The following is a 23,793-nucleotide window of genomic DNA, read 5'->3' as shown; positions in this document are numbered from 1 at the left end:
TAAGGTTCACATGACATTTCTCTTTCATGAAACCTCTTTTCTGGCACAGTAACACGGCAGCTGAGGGTGGCAGGCACCTACATTTGCAAAGTTATAGAGCAAAGGGCACCTAGAACTGGGCAGCTCAGTATAGAAATCAGGCTAGTTTAAAGTGGTTATAGAAGGATGTAATAGGTGTTTATCCTCAGTTTAATGCATGACCATTACTGCCCTTCCCAAGAGAGCTAAACCTTGGGGCTCCAGTCAGGAATCAGTGGGTGAAAGCCAGCTGGTGAAAAAGGCACCTGAAAAAGGCAGAGCACAGCCATAAGTACAAGACCAGAGTTCTAAAAACCTACAGTACTGCAAGATGACACAGAAAGCCTGGGGTTTGTTTTCCAAAGGCCATGCTCAACAGGAGGCCTCATACAGGCAATGTTGTTTCCTACAGCTTTTTTTTTTTTTTTTTAACATTTATTGGTTTCCTTACTTTGAACACCACCACCTAATACCACAGAGCGGAATAAAAAATGCAGAGTACCTTCTTGTTCTGCTTTAGGAAGTGGTATCCCAAGGAAAGCTGCTTGTAGGCCTCCCCGTATTTCTCATGCCACTCTTGCACTGCCTTGATGGCCGCTCTCCTCAGCTTCTGTGCCACCTCCTTGGGCGGGGGAAGCGGCTGCTCGTGGTCTATGCCCACCGTGAGCTCCAGGAACTCCTGGAAGTTGGCGATAAGCAGCGTCCTGAAGTGGTGGGACCTGGCGAAGAGCTCCTGCACCACCTGGAAGGCGGAGAAGCGCATCTCGGCGTGCTCCTCCCGCAGCCGCGTCAGCAGCAGGTGGTGCGCCTGGCTCACCTGCTCCTCCGACGACCTGAGCGCGGGGAAAACCAAGAAAAACCAGGGGGAGATATTTAAAAAGACGCTCAGCACGTACAAACGTCAGCTTGGGGACGGAATTTATTTTAAATATTAAGCGAACAGCTTCTGTGCCGGCAGCACCCAGTCCCCACAGCAGGGCCCAGAACAGCGCTCGGGGCGGTTCTGTCCGGGACTGCCGACCCGGGGACAACAGCGGGGCCCGGCTCTGTCCCTCCCTCCGGCCGTACTTGCAGATCTTCTTCAGCTCCTTCATCCTGCCGGGCTCCAGCCGCGGCTCCCCCGAGGTGGTGAGCTCCTCCACCAGCTCAGCCAGGCGCTGGTCCATCTCTGCCGGCACCGAGGCACCGGAGCTGCCGGGACACCCGCCCCGAAGGTCCCTCAAGCCGGGGGAGCCCCGGCCGGGAATCGCCAGCGCTGACAGGCCCGGCCGCGGCTGGGCGGCGCCATTTTCCGGCCCTCAGCGGGGCCACGCCCCCAATGGAGCCACGCCCACATGAAACCACGCTCCTTACACGGGCCACGCCCACCATGGGCCGCACCCTGTGTGAGCCCCGCCCCTTTGGGATGCTGCTCCCCCCGCCCCGCCGCGGGTGGTACCTTCCCCCCCCCCCCCCGCGGCACCTACCATCTCCCCCGCCCGCGTGACGCGCCGGCGCGCGGAAGCGAGGCCTTAAAGGAGCCGCGACCCGGTTTTGTCTGAGGGGATGTTGTGTTTAACCCGCCCGGAGGGGCGAACAATCAGTGACACCCCCGAGATCATCGACAGCAACCAAACACCACCGCCTCAGTCTTTCCTTAAACACCTGCAGGGTGGTTCTGTGAAGAAATTCCTCCTAATGCCCAACCTAAACCTCCCACCTTCAAACTGCCCTCCGGTCCCGCGGCTGTTCGCGGGGCAGCACAGCCCGGTCCCTCCCGGCCTGCAGCTCCCGGCGGGGAATGCAGAGATCCGGGAGGTTCCCCTGAGCCTCTCGGAGCCCCTCAGCCGCTCCTCAGCCGCAGCTCTCAGCCTCAAACCCTTCCCCAGCTCCGGATCTCCGCGCAGCCCCCGGCACCTCGGGGCCCTTCTTGTCGTGAGGGGCCCGAGCGGGGCGCTGCGGCACCGCCACAGAAGTGTCCGTAAGTAATGCCATTACTTAACGTGTCCCTGTGTGCCACCCCCACGGAGCTGGTTACGGACACGGAGCCTGCCTGGGCTCAGCGCCGGCACAACTGCAGGTCTGGGGGCTCTGCACACCCCCAGTCTGAAAGTGCTGCTTAACAACACCTCGCTTTGGACATCTGTGGGAATCCAGGGCTTCCCTCTGGCTGCCCTGGCAGGTCTGGGACCCTGGCAGGGGTCAGGAACCCCCCTGGACAGAGCCCCGAGAGACACTGTCTGTGATCTCTGTCCATGGAGAAGCGTTTTCAATCTTACAGGATGAATTACAAGCTTTGAGTGTTTGATAAGAGCAATAATTAAGTGTGACACGGGTCCAAAAGTAAAATTTTAGGTTTCTAGATTAGGGGTTCAGAGGGGACAAGATGGAGGAATTGGGTGTGTCGTGTCCTTTTCCTCCTTCTTCATGCCCTCCATGTTTCACTGTAGTGTTGGCATTTTTCTGTTGGTTTAGGCTGAGGACACACTGTTCAACGTAGATGATAGATATTGGCACATTATTGTAAATATAGCACAGGTAGTTTCTGGTATTTAATGTTTGTACCATCCCACTGAAGGGCAGAGCCCCACACGCTGCCCTGCAGGACAGAGCTGCGGCAGGGCAGCAGAACATGTTAGAGATAAGCAAAAATAAACAACCTTGAAACCAGCACAGACGAATTATGGCTTCTTTTTTGGCAACGGGGCACAAAGACAGAGACTTTCTACAATCTTGGAATCACCAATACCCACAGATTCCGACAGACATCCTAAAGAGGGAAGACATCTAAAATATCTGTTCCCGTTTGAGGATAATTGACAGGTATTTCCACTAATGCACAGTTCAGGTGCGTGTTGGAAGGAATTTCTGTGGATTGGTGTTGCAGCTGTGTCTGCTGGTTCCTGTGGTCGGCAAAGATGGCATTGAACAATTTTCACTAGAAATGGACTTGTGTCTTCAACGACATTTACTGCAGGAAGTGAATACATTTCTGTTATATCTCTGCTATTTCTGACTCTATACATGAATCTAGTGACATCCTAATTTTAATAATGTTTATCCTTTCCCCATTGCCTTCCATCAAGCACAGTGAATTTCCATGTGAAAGTCACGCAGAGCGGCACAGGTCGTCTGTAAAGTTTAGATCAGTTTACTCTTTCACCATTTATATCTATTTATTTTCTCCATTTGATTGAAAGTGCCAGCACAACTGCTTTCTGTTAGGGTATGACTTGCAAAAGGAGCATTGCTGTGCTGTCTGGAAACAGAATTTCAAAATGAGCCTCAAGCAACAGACTTAGCATCTACAAAGGCAGTGATTTCATACTTTTGCATAATGTTTAAAGAAATCCTTGCAAGGAGCCATATGGTTTTGCAAAGAATCAGTTGATGAATGAATGAGTGCTGAGTTGTGTAACTCATTCATGATAGTCCCTTAGGCAAATCCCAATGAGAGCGAGGCTGTTTATTTATTTATTTGTCAAAATCAAAGACAATTACATAAAATTGTGTTGGCTTAAGTTGCTGAGTCTCCTTTTCCCTTCTACTTTTTAATGAACATGGCAAATATCCACCATTCAATCATTTCCATATTCTCTTCATCTGGACCAGCCTGATAAAAGGCTGAAGAGAGCCTGAACACTAAAAAATGCATTCAGCTGCAAAAGTCACAAACTTCTGCACCTGCATTGATTTTTCCCCAGCTGGTCCGGGCTGTTCCACAGAGGGGAACACAGAACACTGTGGAGTGCAGAGGCAAGGCTGAACACCACCTGATATCCCTTCAGAGCCTCAGAGTTCAATGGGTTTTATTTGTTTACACCTGGTTTCAGCAAATCCTGGGTCTGTAGCTTGATGTTATGGGGATTGTTGAATCAAGGAGTTTCATTTCTTACATCTGTACTGAGACATCAGCAAGAGCAACGTGGTGACACTTCGTGCGTGCTCTGAGGTGAGTGACACCTTGCAGGAGCACAGACTCTTCCAGAAACTCTGTCCTGTCCACCACCTCTCCAGAATACCCAACGCTGTCCTCGTTGGCAGGAGCCACTTGCAATGGGAATGTTCTCCTGCAGGAAGATATCTCCACACAGGACTAGCTGGTCCATCAGAGGCCATCCTCAGTTGGTCCAGTACCTTTGGCCAAACACACAGGCAAAGAAAATCTCCAGAATTTTGTCCACTGACAATTATTTGGGTCTGGGTGTTCTTACACTTAAGCACCATTTATTCCATCACAGATTTAAAAGGTAAAACTACTGGCTCTAGGGAGGATTATTTCAGACTTTGTGCAATGCTAAATTATCTGGTTTAGTTTTTTTAATAAAAGAAACATCTCAGCAAGAGTCAGTTCTGCCTTTTTACTAGATGATTCTTTGCCAAGGGTTGTTTTCCAGCTTTGCAATAAAAGAGAATGTCAGTCAAAAAGAAACCCCCCATAACTTTTAAGATAGCTGTATTCAGCTTAATGCCATGAAATTAAAAAGGAGGATTTCTTCCCCTGCCAAAATGGAACTTTGGCAGAGAAAGGCTTCCCTACAAATAATTTGGAGCTAAAATAACTTTCATTTCAGGTTTGAAGATACAGAAACATGATAAACACTTACATTAAATTGTCACAGAGTTTGTGCCAATTGGGTTGTAAAGAAAATTACCTATGTGAGCGGCATAGATGCTGAACCAGCAGTTTGAGTTGAGCAAAGGAGTGACAGATATTTCAGAGCTCTGAGCTACCTTGTAAGGGGTAAAGAGTATATTTAAACAGATGTTCTCAAAGGGGAAATAGCCTATTCATTAAACCATCAATAATGCAAGGCCAAAGGTGCTTGGTGACCTCCTCTGATTATGTGAAATAGTGACTGTGACAACATTTCAGCCTACTGTAACATTTTATAATTCTGGTATAGAAGGAGATGAGTGAACCTGCTCTGTGTGGTCTAGATCACTAATTAAATATCCATTTGTAAATTGGATGGAGCAGCAATAGCTGTAGGAGAACCACCACAAATCAAGGAGCACCTTCCTACACATAGCTTGTACTCATGTCTAGAATAATTTTTAAAAATGATCCTACAGCAATTCCTGAAACTGCACAACAATGTGGACACAGTTGATTAGTGTCAATGAGGGTAATGTTTTTTTTCTTCACTGGAATATCTGTGCAGTCTCAAAGTGGAGCTTAATGAGCATTTTTCTGTGTTAGACAATATATATCCACACCAGGAGTTAATATTTGTACATGAATGCACCCAAAAAGACTAACACACTGCAGTGCACAGGGGTGTCTTTGGGGGTCAGGGCAATACCAGCCTTTAAGGCAGGACTCAGATGGTGCAGAAAAGGAGCAGCTTGAAGGTTGTTGACATGTAGAAAAGGAGACTGCAGAGGAAAAGAAGGCCCCCAAGACTACCAAAGAGGAAATCCAGTCCAAATTCTTCATGAAGACCCTCTGAATCTAAATCACACAGAGACAGAAATGACACTTTCCTGCGTGTGTAAATACTGCTTTCAGACATTTGGTGTTAGCAGAAAATCCTCAGGCAGCCTGCAGAGACTGGTTTGGGTGTCACATTGACATTGATGGTGCTGTTGAGAAGCTCCTTCAGCCTGATGGATGCCTGAGCTGAGCCATCCTTGCAGAGCCTTAGGCTGCAGCAGAGCTGCAGTCACTCAAGCTGCTTTCTCCAAATGAGAGACTGCATGGAGCTATGGCTCAGATACCCAAATGAATTCCTTTTCTCTTTTTTTTTACTAAGGATGTGGAAAGGAGAGAACTGCTCTGAAGCTGCTGAAAGCTGCAGAGCTGCCTCCAGTTCAAGGGGAGTGAAGCCCATTCCCAAAGAGGAACTTTTGCTGCCGTTTCAGACAGGGATGGGTGCTGGGCCTGTGTGTGTCTCACACCACTGCACAGGCACTGTCAGCTCTGGGCTTTGCCCTTGCAGGTTCCTCTGTCCTGCTGATGCACCAGGCAGCTTGGACCCACAGTGCCACTGCAGTCCCTGGCTCACAGCACTGAGTCCTCACCATCCCTCTAAATCCACTGGCCAGTACAGCACAGTGCCCAAAGGAGCCTGCTCTCAGCCTTCAGCCCTGCTCAGCATTTCCAACATCTTCTGTTTGCAGTGAGCAAGAAAGCCTCATGGATCAAAAGGAGCTTTGCCAGGGAAAATTTCTTTTACTGTTATGATAAAAGATTGTCTTGTCTCCATGAAGAGATTATTTATACAGGTCAGCTTTTGCAGGCAAGAGGAAAGTCCCTGGTTCAAGGAGATTACAAGGTAGGTGGGACAAAAGTAGAGTGTAGAGACCACAGTTTGAGAGGGAAATAATGTTGAAGTATAACTAAAAGGAAGAAGAAAGTCTCTTAAAGAGCAGGAGGCAGCAAGTCTTGTGTCTGTAGCTGTTTATGCTTTTAAGGAGATGTGTTGCACTTCTGTGGCTCAATACCTAAGCTGAAACAGAATGGGAAAATATTTATTAATATTTCATGTATTTTGACCACTTTGCATACTCTCAGTTTCTACAGCGAGGTCACAACACAGCTGTCACAGGTCACAACAGTTCCACTGACCAACATTCTTTTATATTTTGCGCTCGCTGCTAGGAATTCTAAATGTTTCACCTTTTTTTTTTTTTTTTTTTTTTTTTTTTTTTTTGGCAATTAAACCTCAGTATAGCTTGCAATAAGACTTGCAGGTACAGCCAGCACATCCCTTGAGCAGCAGCACCTCCTGCAGGGTGACCTCAGTGGTGTTGTTCATGCAGCCACTCCTATCCTGTGTTTCAGTTTGTCTCACCTGGGTGCTAAAAAGCCTCTTAACTGAATGATTCCTGCTTTTCCTCTTTGCACAAGTCATAGTGGTAAAATTCTATCAAATACTGAAAAAGCAGTATTTGTGGTGAACACTGCTCGGTAAGCTGTACAAAAAATTCTCTTTATATCCTTGACATCCAGTTCTGCTCCAGGTGATGGAACCTGAATTCTAGTCAAGTATGGGGTTTATTTTTTTGAAATGTAAACAAAACTGGCAGGCAGCAGTTTCAAGGTCTGTTTATAGGGATAGTAAAGGAAACTGCACTGCCAGCACTGGTCTGAGCTGGGGGACTGTGAGAGCCTCTGCTCAGCTGAAATCACAGAAAGTACTGTCACTGCCTTTGTCACTGCATTCCTGCATGGCCGCGAGAGGCACAGCCCCTGAGAGACACGGCCTCCTGCCTGCTGAGGGAAAAAAGTTCTCCATTTATTTAGAAAGTGTTTTATTTATTTAATAACCCCCAAAATACCCAAACAAACAAAACCAAACAAAACCAAAAAAAAAAAAAAAAACCAAACCCTAAAGCTACGTCTTTTTTTAGGGAAAAAAATATTATTAGTTAAGCTCACAGAGCTATGAGAAATACTTTTTTTTTTCAGATAGATATATTTTCAAATGTGAATAAAAATTAAATTCATACAGAAGCATAATGTCCTTTTAAGAAGAGTTTATTTGCAGGTAACAGTAAAAATTGACATTATAAAGCTGTGAACCTTGTCACTCTTCGCCACAAGTGTGCCTAGTGAATTGCACCCACCATAAACTCGATTTATTCCCTCTCCAGGAGCAGCCCGGGGCATTTCTGCCGGTGTAAAGCCACACGCGGGGGGACCACTGGAGGCTCCTGCAGGAGCGGCTGCTCGGTGCGGGATGTCCCCGTGTCCCCGCCGGGGCTGCCCTGGGCGCAGCCCCCAGCAGGTGGCAATGCAGGAACACCTGGAGCCCGTCCAGCCGGGAAAGGCTGGGGCTGAGACCGCTGTTCCTGGGGAAAGCCTCGCCTTGGAAATCCTGCTCGATGTTTGCAGCATCAGCTACGAATCGTTTACAAGGTCAGCGAGATATGTTGTTTTTAAACTGTAAGATTTGAGCTTACAGGCTTTGTAGCAGCAGCTTGTGGCAGTAGGGTGGATGTGCCAAAACCTTGGGGGTCACCGGGGAAAGTCATGGAGTCATTTATGTAGGAAAGGATCCCCAAGAGCATCAAATCCAGCCATTAACCCAGCATTATTAAGGCCACATGTGATAGATATTTAAATGTTATATTTATCTGTAGATACCTATACTCACATATACATACACACACACACACTCACACACACATATATATATAAAATGTCTCTTAAGAACCCCACTCTCAACCCTTTTTCCCATATTCTGTTGCATCTTCCATCCCTATGTAAAGCCACACTGTTTCCAAGCCAGGAATAAATCCTGAAACAGATTTGAACCTTTAAACATAATCAAAGTCTCACAATAAAATAGGCAAAGAGGAGATTTTGTTTGAACAAAGAATTCCTGTGTATCATATCATAGGAACAATTTTAATGACAGTTTAAAAGATAATATGTCTCTGAGAAAGCACTGAAGGTGGGGGCATTTTCCAAGAAATGTGCTTGTAGAGGTAAATCAATTGAATTTTAATTCAATAATTAATAATTCAATAAATAAATATTCAATAATAATAATTTAATAAATTTACCTCTACAAGCTTGAATGTGCTTGTAGAGGTAAATTAATTGAATAAACCAAAATATAGAAACAGTAAAATACAGAAGCATTAAAATTGCCTAGTGGTACACTGCCTTTTTTCTAAATACACATGCACACACACAAATTCTCACCTAAAACAAATAAAACCAACCTCTAACCCCCCCAAAACAAACCAACAAAAATACCCCCTCCTCCCCAAACTCTGAAGCCATTTAAAAAAATCATTATGGAAGATATTTGAGCTTGTTAAATCAATGGAAAAAGCTTGATTGCACTAAAAAGCTGCTGAAAAAATTATTTTCCCTTCTTTTTATGACTGTAAAACCTGTTCCTGTCAGAGAAGTGACTCTGCCTTGAAAGGCCGGGGCTGGTGAACTGAAATCACAACGGAGCTACCAAAACACTGCCCTGGGCACCATGACCACAGCTTGGTTAAAGTGGCTCCAGAGGAATTGATGGGAGTGCTGAGAGGTTCCATTGCATGTGTCAAACACGGTGTAACTTTGCTTGCTACTGACAAGGAATCCAAATTATCTGCAATCACTGTGGTTTCTCTCATCTCCAAATGCTTCTATCACGGCTTGGACTCTGTTTTAAATGGTACAATAAAAACCCTAGGGAACAAAATCTATCTGATGCAGAAATACACTGCATTGTTTCTTCAAAAGTATCACGGATCTTGAACTGCACAGGAATATTTAATGTCAATCCATGTTCTGTATTTGCTGCTTAGAAAAGCAGCAGTTGTTGCTATTTGAGAACCATCAGCAAATTTCAAATATGTCTCGATTATACAGAATCACACTGTGGGAACAGCAGGGTTAAACAGCTTCAGAGCAATAACAAAAAGCACTAAGTAATTTAAGCTCTGTAAAATATGTAAACAGCACAGCAAATACTAAAATAATATGCATTTTGTAAAGTTCTTTTGAAAATTCTGTGACATATAGGAAGGGTACAAGAACAAACAGCAGAAAAGAGATAGTTGCAATAGTGCCTACTAGTAAAGATTTAAATCAGTTTTAAGTATTGCTGGGTAACTTGTTCATAAAATAAAATTATCTTCAGGGAAAAATATCACATTAAGTGATTCTGAGTATAGCAGTGAAAAACACAAGGAACAAAAGATGAATTCAAACTGGAAACCAGGCACATATTTTACCAGTGAGGAAACAGATTCTCTGTGTCATGATGATGTTTTTCTGACAGATGTGCTTGAACCAAACAGCCCTGGATTGTAAATTATTTGAGACTCGACATCCAAAATCAGGACACTGGAGATCTGTTGCCACTGGCTCTTTTGGAAGGCATTACATTACGAAGAAGACTTTTTACATAAAACAGAGATGGCAGGACATGAAAATCCTGGTGACTCAGACAGTAACTATTCAAACAGGACCTGGTGACTCGTGGAGTTATCAGTGGATGCTGGAGAGGGGACAGCACAGAGAGGGAGAGTGTTTTGCAGGTAGAGCATAATAAAAAGGATATGATGTCTCTTTGAAGCATCCTTGATTTAAAAGTGACTACTGGAAGTTCTCAAGAATGTTCCAAATTTCAGGACTCAATTACCTAAGGACAAAGAAGGGTTATAGGAAGGTTCCTCTAATGGTGGGAGCAGCCCCTCTAACTGCTTGGAGCAGATGAAGCTGTGAGTTGGCATTTTTAATCTTTGGTATTTTAACAGAACTGATCCATACTGGTGTAAATAATGGGATTTGCATAAAGTTGAACATTCCAGAAACTTGTTCTATGAGACTTCATATTTTTGCCTATATTTTCTAGTACCTCTTCACCTGAGCAAGATCTTCACCAATACCTTGAGGTGTTATTTCCAAATAGCCATGCAAAATTTCAGTGTTAGGTTCTCTGGCCCAAAGATTCTTGGCTTCTTTGGCCAAGACAAAATTGACACCAGCACTCTGAGTTCTTTTCATGGTGTTGCTGGAAATACAAGATGTGGAGGGAAAGAATTAAGCCAAACATATTCATTCAGATAAAAATTTACTCCAGCATCTCACGTCCTCAAATGCAGAGATCACAGGTGATGTTATTTATGGCTTCCCAGTACAAAGAAAGCAGTCATTATCCTTTGCTAATTGGTTTAGAATAAGGGAGGTATTTCTGGATGTGGCAGCTGCTAATCTTACTTCAGTGAGGAATTTTTAATTTTACCTCCTCAGAAGAAGGTTCCAGAGACACAGGGAGTATGTTTTGTCCAAGGGTAGGATAATTTTTATCTTAACAGGGTAGGTTATATTCTTTCCAATTATTATAAAAATTAGGCGTGTCAAAGAAGATCTGTTACTCACTGAAAGAGCAAACCAGCAATTCAGCTGTAGCCTCTGTGCCTTTCTCTGTACCTGGCAGCTAAACTGAATCATTAGCTGTCCTTTAACACCAGCACCCTGTTTATTTACTGTTTTCTGAAGTAGGATAATGCAGCAGTGAAGCCAGATAGCTGGCATTGGATGTGACAGTGACATTCGAAGAAAACAGATGCCACAAAGCCTGGATCATCAGAGGGTATGTACATCTGAGATCATTTGCAAAGTGCTGCTGGAAAAGAAAAGCCAGCAGATTTGCATCAGCAGCATCAATTCTCATCTATTCTTCCCTGTCTGACCGTCTGATAAGATAGAATCACTCACTCCCTGGTATTTGTCCCCTTCCAGGGCTGTTCCTCCTGGAGCTGGCCGTGGCTCAGCTCCCACACACAAAGGTTGGCGGCATGGCTGCTCCAGGCACCTTCTGTACCCAGAGGAGGGACAAGTTCAAATGCCCTGAGGGCAAGTTCAAACGCTGCCTGTTGGGTTTCTGCTGCCCCAGAGCAGTTCTGCCAGCAGGGCACAGAGCTGTTCCAGTGGGGGCGTTCACTGGGCATTACAGCACGATGCCAGGATGATGCCCTGCCTGGCAGGAATTCATGCAAGGTTTTCCTTAATGACTGTATCCAGGGCAACTTAAGCTTCTCTAAGACAAATTTCCCCCTGACCCTTCCAGTCTCTAATAAAATATTTCTCTGGTTTGCATCCCTAAAGTTGCTACTTGAAAGAGGAGACATCTCCATAAAGGGCACGCATGGGCACCCTGAAGAATTTTCCATAGCTCTGCTCCTGGCTCATCTGAGCAATTTGTTTTGCTGTGGTTTGCAAAGAAAGAAAAGAAAATTGTCCATTGGTTCATTATCTGTTTATTTTCTTTTGGGGAATTTGTCTATAATCTTCATCTCCATCTCCATGGGTGGGGAACAAAATATTTAAGTTAGTTAAAGATCTTTTTGTCCTGAAGTGAATAGACCTTATAATCATTTTCTCCTCATTCTTCCTTCTGGCTCTGTCAGGAAAAAGTCCTGGCTGGGAATGCAGATATGTCCCTGGGAAAATTTGCTCCTCTGCTCTGCGCGGTATTTCCTTAAACGCACAACATAAAATTTTATCTTATGGGGATAGGAAATAGTGTCAAAGGAGTAGGTACAGATGTTATCCCCCACTTAACCAGCTTTAGTTTTCCATTTTAGTTCGGGAAACTGAACAACTCAATGATTTCTCCACTCCAGCTACAGTGTAAGAGACATGACCTGAGCACCCAGGAGTGTTCCAGCTGCCAGCACAGCAGCACCAGACCCCTCTGCAGCCCCAACGCCAGAGGGATCTGAACCTGCTGGAGCGAGTCCAGAGGGGGCCACAAAGGTGATCAGAGGGCTGGAGCCCCTCTGCTGTGGGGACAGGCTGAGACAGCTGGGGGTGTTCAGCTTGCAGAAGGCTTTGGGGAGACCTTCCAGCACCTTCTAGAATCTAAAGGGGTTACAAGGACTTTTGACGAGGTCATGGAGTGACAGGACAAGGGCCACTGGCTTCAAACCGGCAGAGGGCAGGGTTAGATTGGATATAGGGAAGAAATTCTTTGCTGTGAAGGTGGGGAGGCCCTGGCACAGGGTGCCCGGAGAAGCTGTGGCTGCCCTTTCCCTGGCAGTGTCCAAGGCCAGGTTGGGCAGGGTTTGGAGCAACCTGGGATAGTAGAAGTGTCCCTGCCCATGGCAGGGGGCTGGAATGAGATGATCTGCAAGGTTGCTTCCAACCCAAACCATTCCGATCTACGTGATACGATTCCCAGACTGGATACTAGAGCAGCTTCTTTCCATTAGAGCTGAACAATTAACAATCCCAGGAGACTGATCACTTGGTTTCTGTAACAGGCACAGTCTTTTTCTCTTCCATGTTGCTAAGTTATTTCTGGTTTCCTTGGTGCATCTCCCTCTCCACGCCGCCCACCGATGTCGCACATTCCCATTTTTATTAGGAACAGGCAGCAAGGTGCTGGGTGCAGTTTTGTAACAAAGTCTGGATCTCTGTCACACATTACTTCCATGTTAATTTTTTCTTCTTTCACTTTTAAAGCTTCAGTTATTTTAATCTGTTTGAAAGGTAGCTGGCTGATAACATTTCTTAGCTCTACTCTGATGCTTGATCTCATTTTTGATGAGTCAAACCAAACAGCTCTTCTTGTTCAGCAGTCCTTTCTGTTTCTTGTGTTCTACTACTTCCTATTGTTCTTCTTGTGGTGCTACTTATCCTACAGCTGATTTCCTCTGGCTTAGCATACAGATCTCTCAGAATTGTAACATGATCAAATAGTCATGAATCAAATAGGAAAATGTAGTCAAAAATACCTGATTGACAACTGTGAGATCCTGAGTGAAATCAACCTGTGGCCAGCTAGCAATGAGGACTACTTTCATTTTTGATGTTAAGAACGCCCATGTACATTTTTGGAACTTCAGTTCAAACTGAGATCAGGACTATATCTCTTAGGACGTTTTTTCAATGCCTAGTTCTCACACTACTTCTCACAAAAGCCAGAACTGCTTTGTGCTGGCTGTACAGCTGCTGTACTAAAAACATCTTCAGCCCTCATATCCAGCAGTAACTGAACTGTAACTTGCTCCCTCTTGCTGGCCTTGATTGCAAATTTTTTGCCCCGACTGTGCCAGAGATACTTCTACATACAGAACCTACCTGGCTCTAAGAGGATGTGTTAGTAAAGAGTTAAATTCTGCTGTCCTGCTCTGCCCATCCTCCATCTCCTTCTAAAACAAAGCTGAGCTCCTGACAACTTCTCAGAGCTTAGCTAAGAGGGCTAAGTCTTTGAAATAAATGACTGAATTAAGAAAAATGCTGCCTTTCAGTGTGTCTGATGCATGCTACAGAACCAACCAGACACTGAATGTCTTGGCAGGGAGATCCTGGTGAATGTCTGATCTCCCTCATCATCAAACAAGGAATAGATTCAGTGACTAGAAGAAAGTACTGGAAACGAGTTTATCTGTTCAAGAATGAGATGAAGATCAGACATGACCAATTATCATGTGGATCTGGGCTGGGCTTTATTTGGTGTTCAGAATACCTCATTATGGAACATGAAAATGCAGGATGGAAAAGTTTTAAATACTCATTTCATTGTATCAAGTGGCCTCTATTGTGCAACAGGATGCCCAGTGCACATTGTCACAGTGTGGGTCTCTAAGGACCCTCAATAAAAGTGTTCAGTGTGCTTCCCAACACCCTCTGCTCAGGCTACCTGAGGCTGAAAAAAAAGCAAGTCAGAGTATTCCTTTTTTTTTTTTTTTTCTCTGAACAGTGGTCCATTATGCATGTTCAAAAGCTTCTTTCTGGCAGATTTCCAGCTGTAATTTTATCATTCTTCCTGTCCCAAATAATATAGTCTTTTATTTTTTTTCCCAAGGAGTAGTTTCATTACTGAGTAGAAAAGGCCATGCTTACATTAAAAAAAACCCCAAACCCTGACCACTTCATGAGTCTTTAAAGCTTGCAGGAAAAATGTTTTGCCTGAGTTTGGTATCAGCTTTGCTATTTCCTACCTACAAAATGTTGTGAGCTCAGCATCCTGAACCCTTCTCAGCCTGGAAGATAATGGAAGCTGGAACAGGTACCAAAAAGCCCAGGGCACTGTGAAGAGTTAGCAGTATCCCTCTTTTGCAATACTGGAAAACCTTCAGCATTAAGAGAAGGGCTTTGGACCACAACAAACAGAAGGTTAAGGCAATTCTCATCCTTGGTGTAACTGTGGGAATCGGAGTAACATGTTCTGATCACAACTGGGACAAACTGCTGCCTTGAAACAGGAACACCACAACCAAAATCCAGAGCCTCATTAAGTTGCCTGGTAGGACTGAAAAAACATCCCAGTGAAGGATAGTGTTCATTTCCAGCTCAGCCAGATCTTGAGAAGAGTCTTTGCTTTACTAGAAAGCTTCTACCACCTCAAATAACTTTATGCTTACTCTGAGTCACCTGCTGCCCTTGGTTTGATGTCTGGGGGTCACCTGTGAGATGAGCTGTGAACCAACACCTCTGTTGGATTGGGAGCTCAAGGCTGCACTGAGCAGGCAGGGAATGCAAACCAGAGCTCCAAGCTGCTCTGCACCAAAGCAGAGCAGACTGCCACCATTTCTGACCCTCATACAGCAGGAGGCTCCCAGAGCCATGGCAGAGCAGCCTGAGAGCAGCCCAGCAGTTCAGGAGGCTGCAGCTGCCTGTGGCACACGGGCCTTGCTGCAGACAGAATGGGTTGTGTGACTGCAGATTTCCAAAGTGAGCAATCAGAGCTAACAAACAGCTGAAGCTCCCCTACGCTCCTTCTGGAACTCTCCCTTGTAACACACCATCAGGGACTGAGTACTCATGTTGGTGGCACCTGGCCCTCTGCAGTCACACCTCCCAGAAACAGAGGCCCTCCTTGTAGGACAGCTGTTCTCTTCTCCTCCCATCCCAAACTGGGTTTTTCTGGAGAGTGTGGGTTTCTCCACCACCCTGCTCAGGTCACAGAAATCAAAAAAGGCTGGTCTCAGGAAACCATAGCTCTAACTGGTATTTAAGAGAAGAGAAAGCAACAATTTTCATGCCCTACAATTGTGTATTTACCACACATTCCCTCAGGTCCAACAGAAATCTACTGCTTCATTCCTGCTTTGGCCTTTTATGCATTCCTGTAAAATAAGGAAAAGTGAGGTTGCCACACTCAAAGCTATGCTTGCCCTTCTGCAATGATGGTGTAAATAGAGGCCCAAAGAAGAGAGATGCTGTTCCACGTGGGTTTGAGTAACACTGCTCCTCAGGGTGACATCCTCCTCCTTCTGAGCTGAGGGTGCTCCGACTCTTGCCCCAGGAGAAAGAATGAGAGCAGTTACTGCATAACTGAAAGCAAATTACTCCAGTTGCTAACCTAAGTTCTCTCTGCCTCCCCCCAGTCTTGGTACTGCATTTGTTCTTGGGAATCATTAAATCTGCCACTTCAGAAAATGCCCAGAGAACAGACCTTCCTTTCCAGCAGTGAGTGCAGTGCACTGGCCCATGGCAAGCTGGCAGCACTGCAGAGGTCCAGACACACCTGTGCTGAAGCATCAGCAATTAATGCCTACTGAAAATGGAACCTTTTCAGACACAGCTCCCTGGAAATTCCATGTATTTACAGTTTCACAGTGCCTAGTACTAGCAGTTTAGCAATATCTGTGACCTTTAAGTGCTGAACATGAAAACAAGTTGTGGTCTTTGTGCTTTGTTAGCACTCTTTAAAGCATGAAAAACCCACACCTAACATCACCCACACCATTTTATTAACAGGAAGGCTCTAGGACATGAGGCAGTGTGCTAGGAAGAGACAGAAAAACCCTGGGGTATACTGTTCATATACGAAAAGTTTAAACCAAAAATACTTATTTGACTGAAATGCTCCGAAGAATGACATTTATGGTTGCTGTGTGGCATTTTTTTGGTTTGCTGGGGAATTTTTGGGGTTTTTTGGTTTGTTTTTTTGTATGCATGTGTGTTATTAGTTTTCTTCTTTTTCTTTTAAATCTTGCAGAACACTGAAAACCAACACATGGAAGTTCCCCTCCTTTGAAGAGAGGCCACTGAGAGTTAATTCTTTTTACATTTAAACACAAAACAGCTTTCTAATTTTATATAATCAAGAAATGGAAAACAATTTTTATTAACATGTCTTACATTTACAATCTTTTATTAGCTAATCAACATCAACATGCAAAAATAAGCGCTAAATACAAACCTCTACAATATGGTTTTGTTTAAACTACAATGGTTTAATTCTTTTGAAAAGTCATAAGGATGTGTTCTGCAGTTGTTAAAACTGAACTATTAGTTTCAGTAATGAATACTATTTAGACCCTAAAATTATGTAATCATCCTGCAAGGCATCTTCAGAAACTTCGCCCAACACTTAAGAATACCAGCTCATTGTCATGTGAGTACATTCTCAAAGCAAGAAATAAGGCAGTAGCACTAATGATTTCATATTGAACCTTATGCACATAACTAATAACTTTAGAAGGACTTTAACACTATGGTAGACTGGAAAAAGAACATTTAAACAAGCATTGGATTTTGCCTGAAATGTTCTCTGTTCTTCTTGATACTTATGCAACCTCCTTAAAATATTTGGGTTTGGAAAAAGACTTCAAACTCCTTGAAACAGTCCCTATTTGATCCTCCAGAGAAGCCACCTTGTGTCAAAGACATCAAAAATATCTTCCCATGGAAATAAGTTACATCATTCATGTTCAGGATTACTTCACTAGAGGATCATAAAGAAGGCAAAGAGGAGCTTAAAGGAGAACACGTTGGTAGTACTGAGATCTTTGATAACAAAAGGGTCTTGGACAATTGTGAAAAAGAGGGAAGAAAAATGGATTTCATTTCAAATCTGTTGTAACTTTTCCCCCAGTGCAAGTGTCCATCTTTAAAGAAAGCTATCCTTTAGAAGATGAAAGTACTTTTCTTTGAGAAGAGTCCAATTTTTGACCTTGTGTTACAAAACCTTAACAATCAAAATTTGTTTTTGTGGTTTTTATTCAAGTACAAACTTAAGTCATAATTGCTCTTTTATTTTTTTTTCCTTTTTTTTTTTTTTTTTTTTTTTTTTTTTCCTTTCAAGAGTGTTTATTGTTGCTCATTGATCTTTGGTCGCAAGAAACAATAATGCCACCGACAGGTCTGCTCCCCAAGGTGGCAGCTTTTGCTTCTTTGCCACACATTAAGGCCCCCCCCTTTTCAGGGTATGCCAAAATACACTGTGTCAAAATTCCAGCGGCACTTCATCGTGTGTTTTACAGACCTACATGATGTAGACTTTCTCAGCTTGTGAGAAGTTGAAGACTTCTTTGGTTCTTGGGCAAATTACTTTGTCATCTTGACGAATAGAAAGCAGAGACTGAAAAAGAGTGAAACCAAAAGATAATATTGACAACAGTTATTCAAAGCAATATTGAACTGTTTAGGAAATGAACTTTTAATCTAAAAAATGTTGTGGTCTGAAGTCAAAACATCTTTGCCCCTAGAAGTTACTTATTCTGCATTATTGCTCTCTAGAGGGAAAGATTTCCAATGCCATTTGATCTCGTGTTAGAAATTCACATAGTTAGGTATGTGACCATTAATATGTCTTCATTAAGACCAATTTAAGCAGCTAAATATACAGTCCTTAAAAAAACATTACTGCAAGAAGTATTCTTCTAGCTTCTGACTGAGTTTATAAGGTTTTATTTTGATCTAGCAAGTTACCGTAACAGCTGCTATTTTAGCCTTCAGCAAGTCATTGACCCCAACACTTACATTGTACCCATAGACATATCCATTTGGTAACATCATAGGAGGATTATTTTCGTTCATTACATCCCCCGAAATCTTGCAGACTAGTCGGGAGTTGGCACAATGTGCCATAGGCAGGGGCTGAGCCAGCTTGTTCAGGGATTTGCTACACACAGGGCAGTCGGGGTTTTTTGAGCTCCCATCCTCTTTATAACACTGTCTGTTAACAGCAAGTTAGGGAACAATCACCACAATGAAACCATAATTAGCTTCCCATTGTACGGGAAACCTTAAAATTAAAAGATTGTCAGCTGTGCCAACAGAGCCCAGGTGACAGAATGCACAGGAACATTTAATTCAAGTTTAATGTCTACACAAAAGAATCAAGGGCTTGCTCTGTTTCAAGGAACAGGAGTGAGCAAAATGTGTGTCTGGCACAGGTAAAGCTGCTGAGGTGCAGCACCAGCCCTTCCCCAGCACAACAAACCCAGCGAAGTTTCAAAAGATGCAGGTATTTTGTATATTTACATAAAACCTAGCAGGTAAATTTGTGTTTAAATGCTTGAAAACCTGTAATTGTAACCCAGCTCACTAACCCTTGCAGGCATATTCACTAATTTCAGACATGAAAAGACAGCCAAACCAATGTTACATTTTACCATAAAATTTTTGTTTGGGCGTGCCTTTTTTTTTAAACTGTAATGCTATTTACTATAATCTCCCAATAATTTAACAGTGACCAATTTATACCCCATTTGAACAATTCATGAGCAAAAATATTGAAGTGTCACATTTCTTATTTGAGCTCTCCGAAGAGCCTCCATAAACCAAAAATAAACCCCCACATGGCTTTTTTTTCACTCCCAGTAATATCTGCTTTAAAGGATACGGTGTTTTTATAGCTGAAAGGCCTGCCTGGAGTGTTATAGTAAAAACAGAATTGTTTCCCAGCTGATGTAGTCTGTAGTTATCATATCTAAACTGTTGGATCAGCATTCTCCATCGAGCAGGGTCCAAGAGATCCTGTTAAAAAACAACACAACTATAAGTTGCTTTCAATCTAATTGTCCCAGGGAGCAAAAGCCTGGGAGTGACAAATTGTGCAAAACTCACTTGTCCAAACCCATCACAAACCAGAAGTGGACACCCCAATACATAGTGTTTAAAAAGCACCTTTTAACACTGCTTTATTAAAACAAGTATTATTTAAAATAGCTGAAGCAATCAATATTCAATCTCCATCATCTACCAAATGTTCTAATCAAGGTATGTCAGTCCTGGTGAGGTTACTTCTTCCATTTAGTTTCCTAGAATTCTGGACTACATAGGAAACAACATTAGTACTGTGGAATGTTTCTTCTACAGCCTCTGAACAATTAACACCAAAAAGTCAGAAGTGTTCTTTAACTTAATAATCAATTGTAATACATACTATTTACAGAATCTTGTAAAGATATTTCAATTTGAAGAAGCTGCCACAAGCCCAGCTTAGAGAAAGCTTGCACAAGCTACTCATTTAGAGACAAAATTCTTTAATGCTGTGTGTTACCTAAAAGTCAGGATTTTTCTTTTCATGGAAATAAGAACTAAACCCACAGGTCAAGGATACATTGAGCTTTAAAAGCAATGCTGTTGAAGAGTCGTGTAAGAAGGAAAGACTTTGAAAATATATTTAGTGTCATCTATACAGGCACACCTAATCCTTTTTTTCTTATCTTTTGTATCCATAACCTGTACTTTGGTCAGGAGGAGTGACAATATTTCTTTACCTTTATATAATATTTATCATATAGATACTCTACTGATCATTTTGTCAACTCCACAAGCTACACTTTGAGAAAACTAGGAGAAACAATCTGGGGACACCTCACAGCATCTTCCAGTAGCGAAAGGTGCTACATGTGATCTGGAAAGGGACTTGTGACAAAGCCATGGAGTGACAGGACAAAGGGAATGGCTTCAAACAGAAAGAAAGCAGGGTTAGACTGGACATTAGCAAGGAGTTTTTTACTGTCAGGGTGGTCAGACACTGGACCAGGCTGCCAGAGAGGCCGTAGATGTCCCATCTGTAGAACTTTGCACTGCTGAGGCCACACCTCAAGTCCTGTGTTCAGTTTTGGGCCCCTCACAAGGACATTGAGGTGCTGAAGTGGCTCCAGAGAAGGGCACAGAGCTGGGGAAGGGTCTGGAGCACAAGTCTGATGAGGAGCAGCTGAGGGAGCTGGGGGTGTTTAGCCTGGAGAAAACCACGAGGACAGGGCAGATGTGGTTCTGAGTTGACAGTTGGACTGGATGATCTCAGAGACCTTTTCCAACCTTTACAATTCAATGATTCTACTGTTGGGACCAGCTTGGATTGGGCTCCAAGAAATCTGGTCTAGTGGAAGGCAAAGTGACATAAGATTGTTCAACAGATATCAAAGAAAACAGCCTGTTCTGCCACAACAGTGAATGTTTTCCTTAAGGTCCTGAAAGAGGAAAAGTCAGAGAAAGTTCTAATCATTGGTTATAGAATATGCTTCTTTCCATGGATTAATAAAAATCAGTTGGTTAGAAATATGATCTCACAAACCTTGTCACAGATTTAAAAAGAATTTACTTAAAGGCATTTTAGGAAGTCATTTATGCACAGAACTCATAGTCAAGATAGTAAAGGTAACTCCAAACAACAGAGTACTGTAATAGTGTTGAACTAGGTAATTATTAGAGAATTCAAAACTTAACTTCCATAAACTAGAATGTTTTAATTCATATCCATAAGTACTATGGAATTTGTTCTCATTGTACGGTTGTATGTGGAAGAATCCTTCCTTCTCCTTGTTCTCCTTCATTGAAACACTCCATCCAAACCAGCCCTTAGAATAAAATACAGGATTTTTATTTCCTACCTATTTCTTTCTAACAGCTAAAATATTGATAAATTCTATCTTACACTCAAGTCTTCTAACACATCTATCATTTATATTCATAACTTAGATCAAATCTAGCATGTAAAATACCAGGATCCTTCCAGAATTCTGTGATGAGCAAAGGAATTCATATTGATTCTGTGGGTTTTTAGTTTCAGGGTTTTTCTTTGTGGTTGTTTTGTTAAACCACGGTTTCATCATCATGTTTAGAAAACGTGTTTATACTGGCACTGCCACACATTGGCTTGGCATTTCATGGAATTCTTGTCTTGCTTTGACAACTCAGCTCTTCTCTACCTTCTGCCTCCAAAGCCAAGTTAAAAAGAAGTGAATTAGCACGTAACCGCAGAACTCAAGTCTATAGAAACAGTAGCTATCTATGAATTTTGCTTCATTTAAATTTAGATGTAGATATTACCACTAATAGCTGCATTATTGTGTATAATCCAAATAAATTAATTTATTTTAAGGAACAAAAATACTACTTTCACATCATTCAAATCATCCTTCCTTTCTTCATCCTCTGCAACAACAGTAATGTGAGAGATAGAATTAAGAAATGCTGTTGGTGTATTAAAGCCACAGTTTCGTATGTTGAAAAAGGTTCTCTTTTTTTTTTTCCTTTGTACTTCCCATCTTCTGCCTCTTGCTGTATTCAATTATCAGCCCCACAGATCTCTAATGCTGGCTTTATGGTAAGCCTAGCTCAGCGTGAATCCATATTACTACTACAATCCAACTGAAACAATACAAATACTTTCTGTATTAATGTACAAGGACAGGTTACTAAAATTAAGAACTCTTACAAAGGTGGAATTTAGGAAGTAAAATTTTAAAAAAACTTATCTTGATATTATCAATGCATTTTCCTGTGCTGAAAAAAAGAACTGAAACATCTGTTTTAATATTGTGTCGTAGCACTGAATTTCCACGTTACCTTATAGGGAGAGATATGAGTGTCTGAGGGAAAGGCCAACATTCCCATCACCTGTCGAACCTCATCCAGCTGGCTTCCCTCAGCCTGACTGAAGTGCTTTCTTGCATGTCTGAAATAGAGAATTGATACTTTATTACACAGCCTTGTTTCCAAATCAAGGAAACTCAATTATGGAAGATTTCAGAGAAAACCTATAGATTCTGATCTCAATACATGAACTCCAAGAGGCTCTATGTACATTTAAAGGACTTGAAAAAACACATCCCACAAAGGGGAATGCAAGAATGACTAAGAATTAGTATTGTTACACTGTAATTTCTCAGAAACCAAATCTTTTTACTGCAGTGTGAAGTCTTACCTCACCTAGAACTAAAACCACCATGATTATTGGAAGAAGTGTCTCTGCTCATGCAGGCTCAGTGTATGACACTCATCTGGCACACACTGACAAGCGAGATAAAGGCAGTCTGAAAATCAGCTGTTCCAGACCCCTTACACATCAAGAGTGCTCAAATATCTGCCTTGACAACTGGGACAATGTTTATTTTGAATAAATGATTTTTTGGGGGCAGGGGTGTAGGGTAGAAAACAATATCGCTTTCTGTGCAGACTACAAGAAATTGTAGGACAATGTAATAGAAAACACTTCGTTAAAAGCACCTTGTTTTAGCCAGGAAAAAAAATGAATTAGAGCTTCAGTATAAATTTTTGTGCTTTAACACATACAGATTGTAAAGGATAAACACATGGCTGAAAGCTTGGATATCTGAAATAAGTTACAGAAGTACCAGAAACATATTTAAATAAAAAATACAAACTTTAATATTTTTTCAGGAAAAAGTAAGAAACCACAAAATTATTACCAGATTATGAGGATATCCAACTACTTCAAAACCCTAAATTAAAGTTTCCCCAGTCTAGTGTTCCCAAGATCAATAATTCTCAAGTTGGAGTGTAAGTGTGCAGGAAGACCCTTCATCCTTTAAACTGGATGATTTGCTCAGCAGTTCTGCTAAAAGCTCCTGTTTTCAGTGGTGCACATATGTAGCACAGCAGGCTGCCTATGGAACCAGCATTATACTCAATTTCTGGCATTGCATAAGGGTAGGAAGATTTTCCCTATGCTGTGACATCTGCACAGTTTGCATTGCAGGAAAGATACCAAGTCATCTCATCTTAGTCCTCCACTAAGAGTTTGCTCTTTTTTAACTTCTGAAGAATTTTTTTAATAATTCCTAAATTACTTTTAGGAATAGACAGTATTTGCAAAATGCCAATTTCATGGCCTGAATAAGAAAACCTTGGCAAGTTTTTTTTTTCCCCCAATTCTGAATTTGACAACTACACTGAGGTCATCAATACCATGAGAACAGTCTCTTTAGCAGTATTTCAGTACTCCCACTTCCTCTCCCACCCAAGCCAGGAAGCAATGGAAGTTATGTAGGACAGAATGTTTCCACCCAATTTCCTATGCTGGGTGAGCAATTCAGGAAGGTAAACATTGTTCCCCAGGTGATTACTGTTATGAGGACAGAAGCACAGACCCCCTGGCCTGAGAGAAGAGACAGCCTGGACGCACTGGAAGAATGCTAAAATAACTGTGGAGAGCTGCAGATGAAACTGAGAGCTTTTGCAAACTCAGATTAGGCAAACTGAAAACTTCAGATCTACCAGCTGAGATTATCTGTGCATGCATGAGAGAAAAAAGGGGAAAAAAAATCTTCTCACAAGAACTGATCAGAGTGCAGTTGTGTTCTGTGATGGCAAAGCAGAAGTCACACTTCAGTTTGCACAGCCTG

At 42.6% G+C, this 23,793-nt stretch overlaps 3 protein-coding genes across 20 annotated transcripts in view; 1 reads left to right on the top strand and 2 right to left on the bottom strand.

Moving 5' to 3' along the window:
* UVSSA (UV stimulated scaffold protein A) overlaps positions 1-1,335 on the bottom strand; it is a 47,421-nt gene extending 46,086 nt beyond the window's left edge. The window contains exons 1-2 of one of the 3 annotated variants that reach the window (XM_030270542.4): positions 1,087-1,335; positions 521-851 (exon numbers count right to left, since the gene is read on the bottom strand). In XM_030270542.4, the coding sequence (XP_030126402.4) occupies positions 521-851; positions 1,087-1,184 (429 nt within the window). In that variant the 5' untranslated portion in view covers positions 1,185-1,335. Of the gene's footprint in view, positions 1-520; positions 852-1,039 lie in introns of all 3 variants that reach the window. The other 2 variants (XM_030270543.4, XM_032747960.3) reach the window with 2 other exon arrangements.
* A 178-nt stretch (positions 1,336-1,513) lies between these two features.
* Positions 1,514-17,579, top strand: LOC115494886 (uncharacterized). Of its 11 annotated transcripts, none has more exons than XR_012055502.1 (5): positions 1,514-1,978; positions 7,597-7,861; positions 10,084-10,173; positions 10,958-11,048; positions 11,198-17,579. XR_012055502.1 is itself a non-coding variant. In XM_030270538.4 (3 exons), exons 1-3 carry the CDS (start codon positions 1,564-1,566, stop codon positions 16,480-16,482), a joined length of 756 nt encoding a protein of 251 aa, XP_030126398.4. In that variant the 5' UTR covers positions 1,514-1,563; the 3' UTR covers positions 16,483-17,579. The 11 variants fall into 11 exon arrangements, 4 of the variants coding, with proteins under 4 accessions (XP_030126398.4, XP_072784022.1, XP_072784021.1 ...); XR_012055505.1 differs by adding an exon at positions 9,732-9,990 and having other exon boundaries at positions 10,958-17,579; XR_012055503.1 differs by lacking the exon at positions 10,084-10,173.
* The window catches only part of MAEA (macrophage erythroblast attacher, E3 ubiquitin ligase), a 49,018-nt gene continuing 41,719 nt past the window's right edge, over positions 16,495-23,793 (bottom strand). For 5 of the 6 annotated variants that reach the window (XM_012573555.5, XM_072927709.1, XM_012573550.5 and 2 more), the window contains 4 exons: positions 21,995-22,103; positions 19,038-19,171; positions 18,173-18,368; positions 16,495-17,771 (listed from right to left, as the gene is read on the bottom strand). In XM_012573555.5, coding sequence (XP_012429009.1) covers positions 17,676-17,771; positions 18,173-18,368; positions 19,038-19,171; positions 21,995-22,103 — 535 coding nt within the window. In that variant the 3' untranslated portion in view covers positions 16,495-17,675. 6 annotated transcript variants of the gene reach the window in all.

The sequence above is a fragment of the Taeniopygia guttata genome, chromosome 4, assembly GCF_048771995.1.
Source record: "Taeniopygia guttata chromosome 4, bTaeGut7.mat, whole genome shotgun sequence".
Lineage (NCBI taxonomy): Eukaryota > Metazoa > Chordata > Aves > Passeriformes > Estrildidae > Taeniopygia > Taeniopygia guttata.
Note: the sequence above shows the minus strand (reverse complement) of the source record. Positions and strands in the feature narration are given on the sequence as shown.

What these genes read in the sequence shown, in the direction of transcription:
- LOC115494886 (XM_030270538.4), top strand. Translation starts at nt 1,564, where the DNA reads ATGTTGTGTTTAACCCGCCCGGAGGGGCGAACAATCAGTGACACCCCC. An exon ending in GCACCGCCACAGAAGTGTCC is followed by an intron (nt 1,979 to 7,596) that starts GTAAGTAATGCC and finishes TTCCCTCTCCAG; the next exon opens with GAGCAGCCCGGGGCATTTCT. An exon ending in AGCTACGAATCGTTTACAAG is followed by an intron (nt 7,862 to 16,406) that starts GTCAGCGAGATA and finishes TAAATCTTGCAG; the next exon opens with AACACTGAAAACCAACACAT.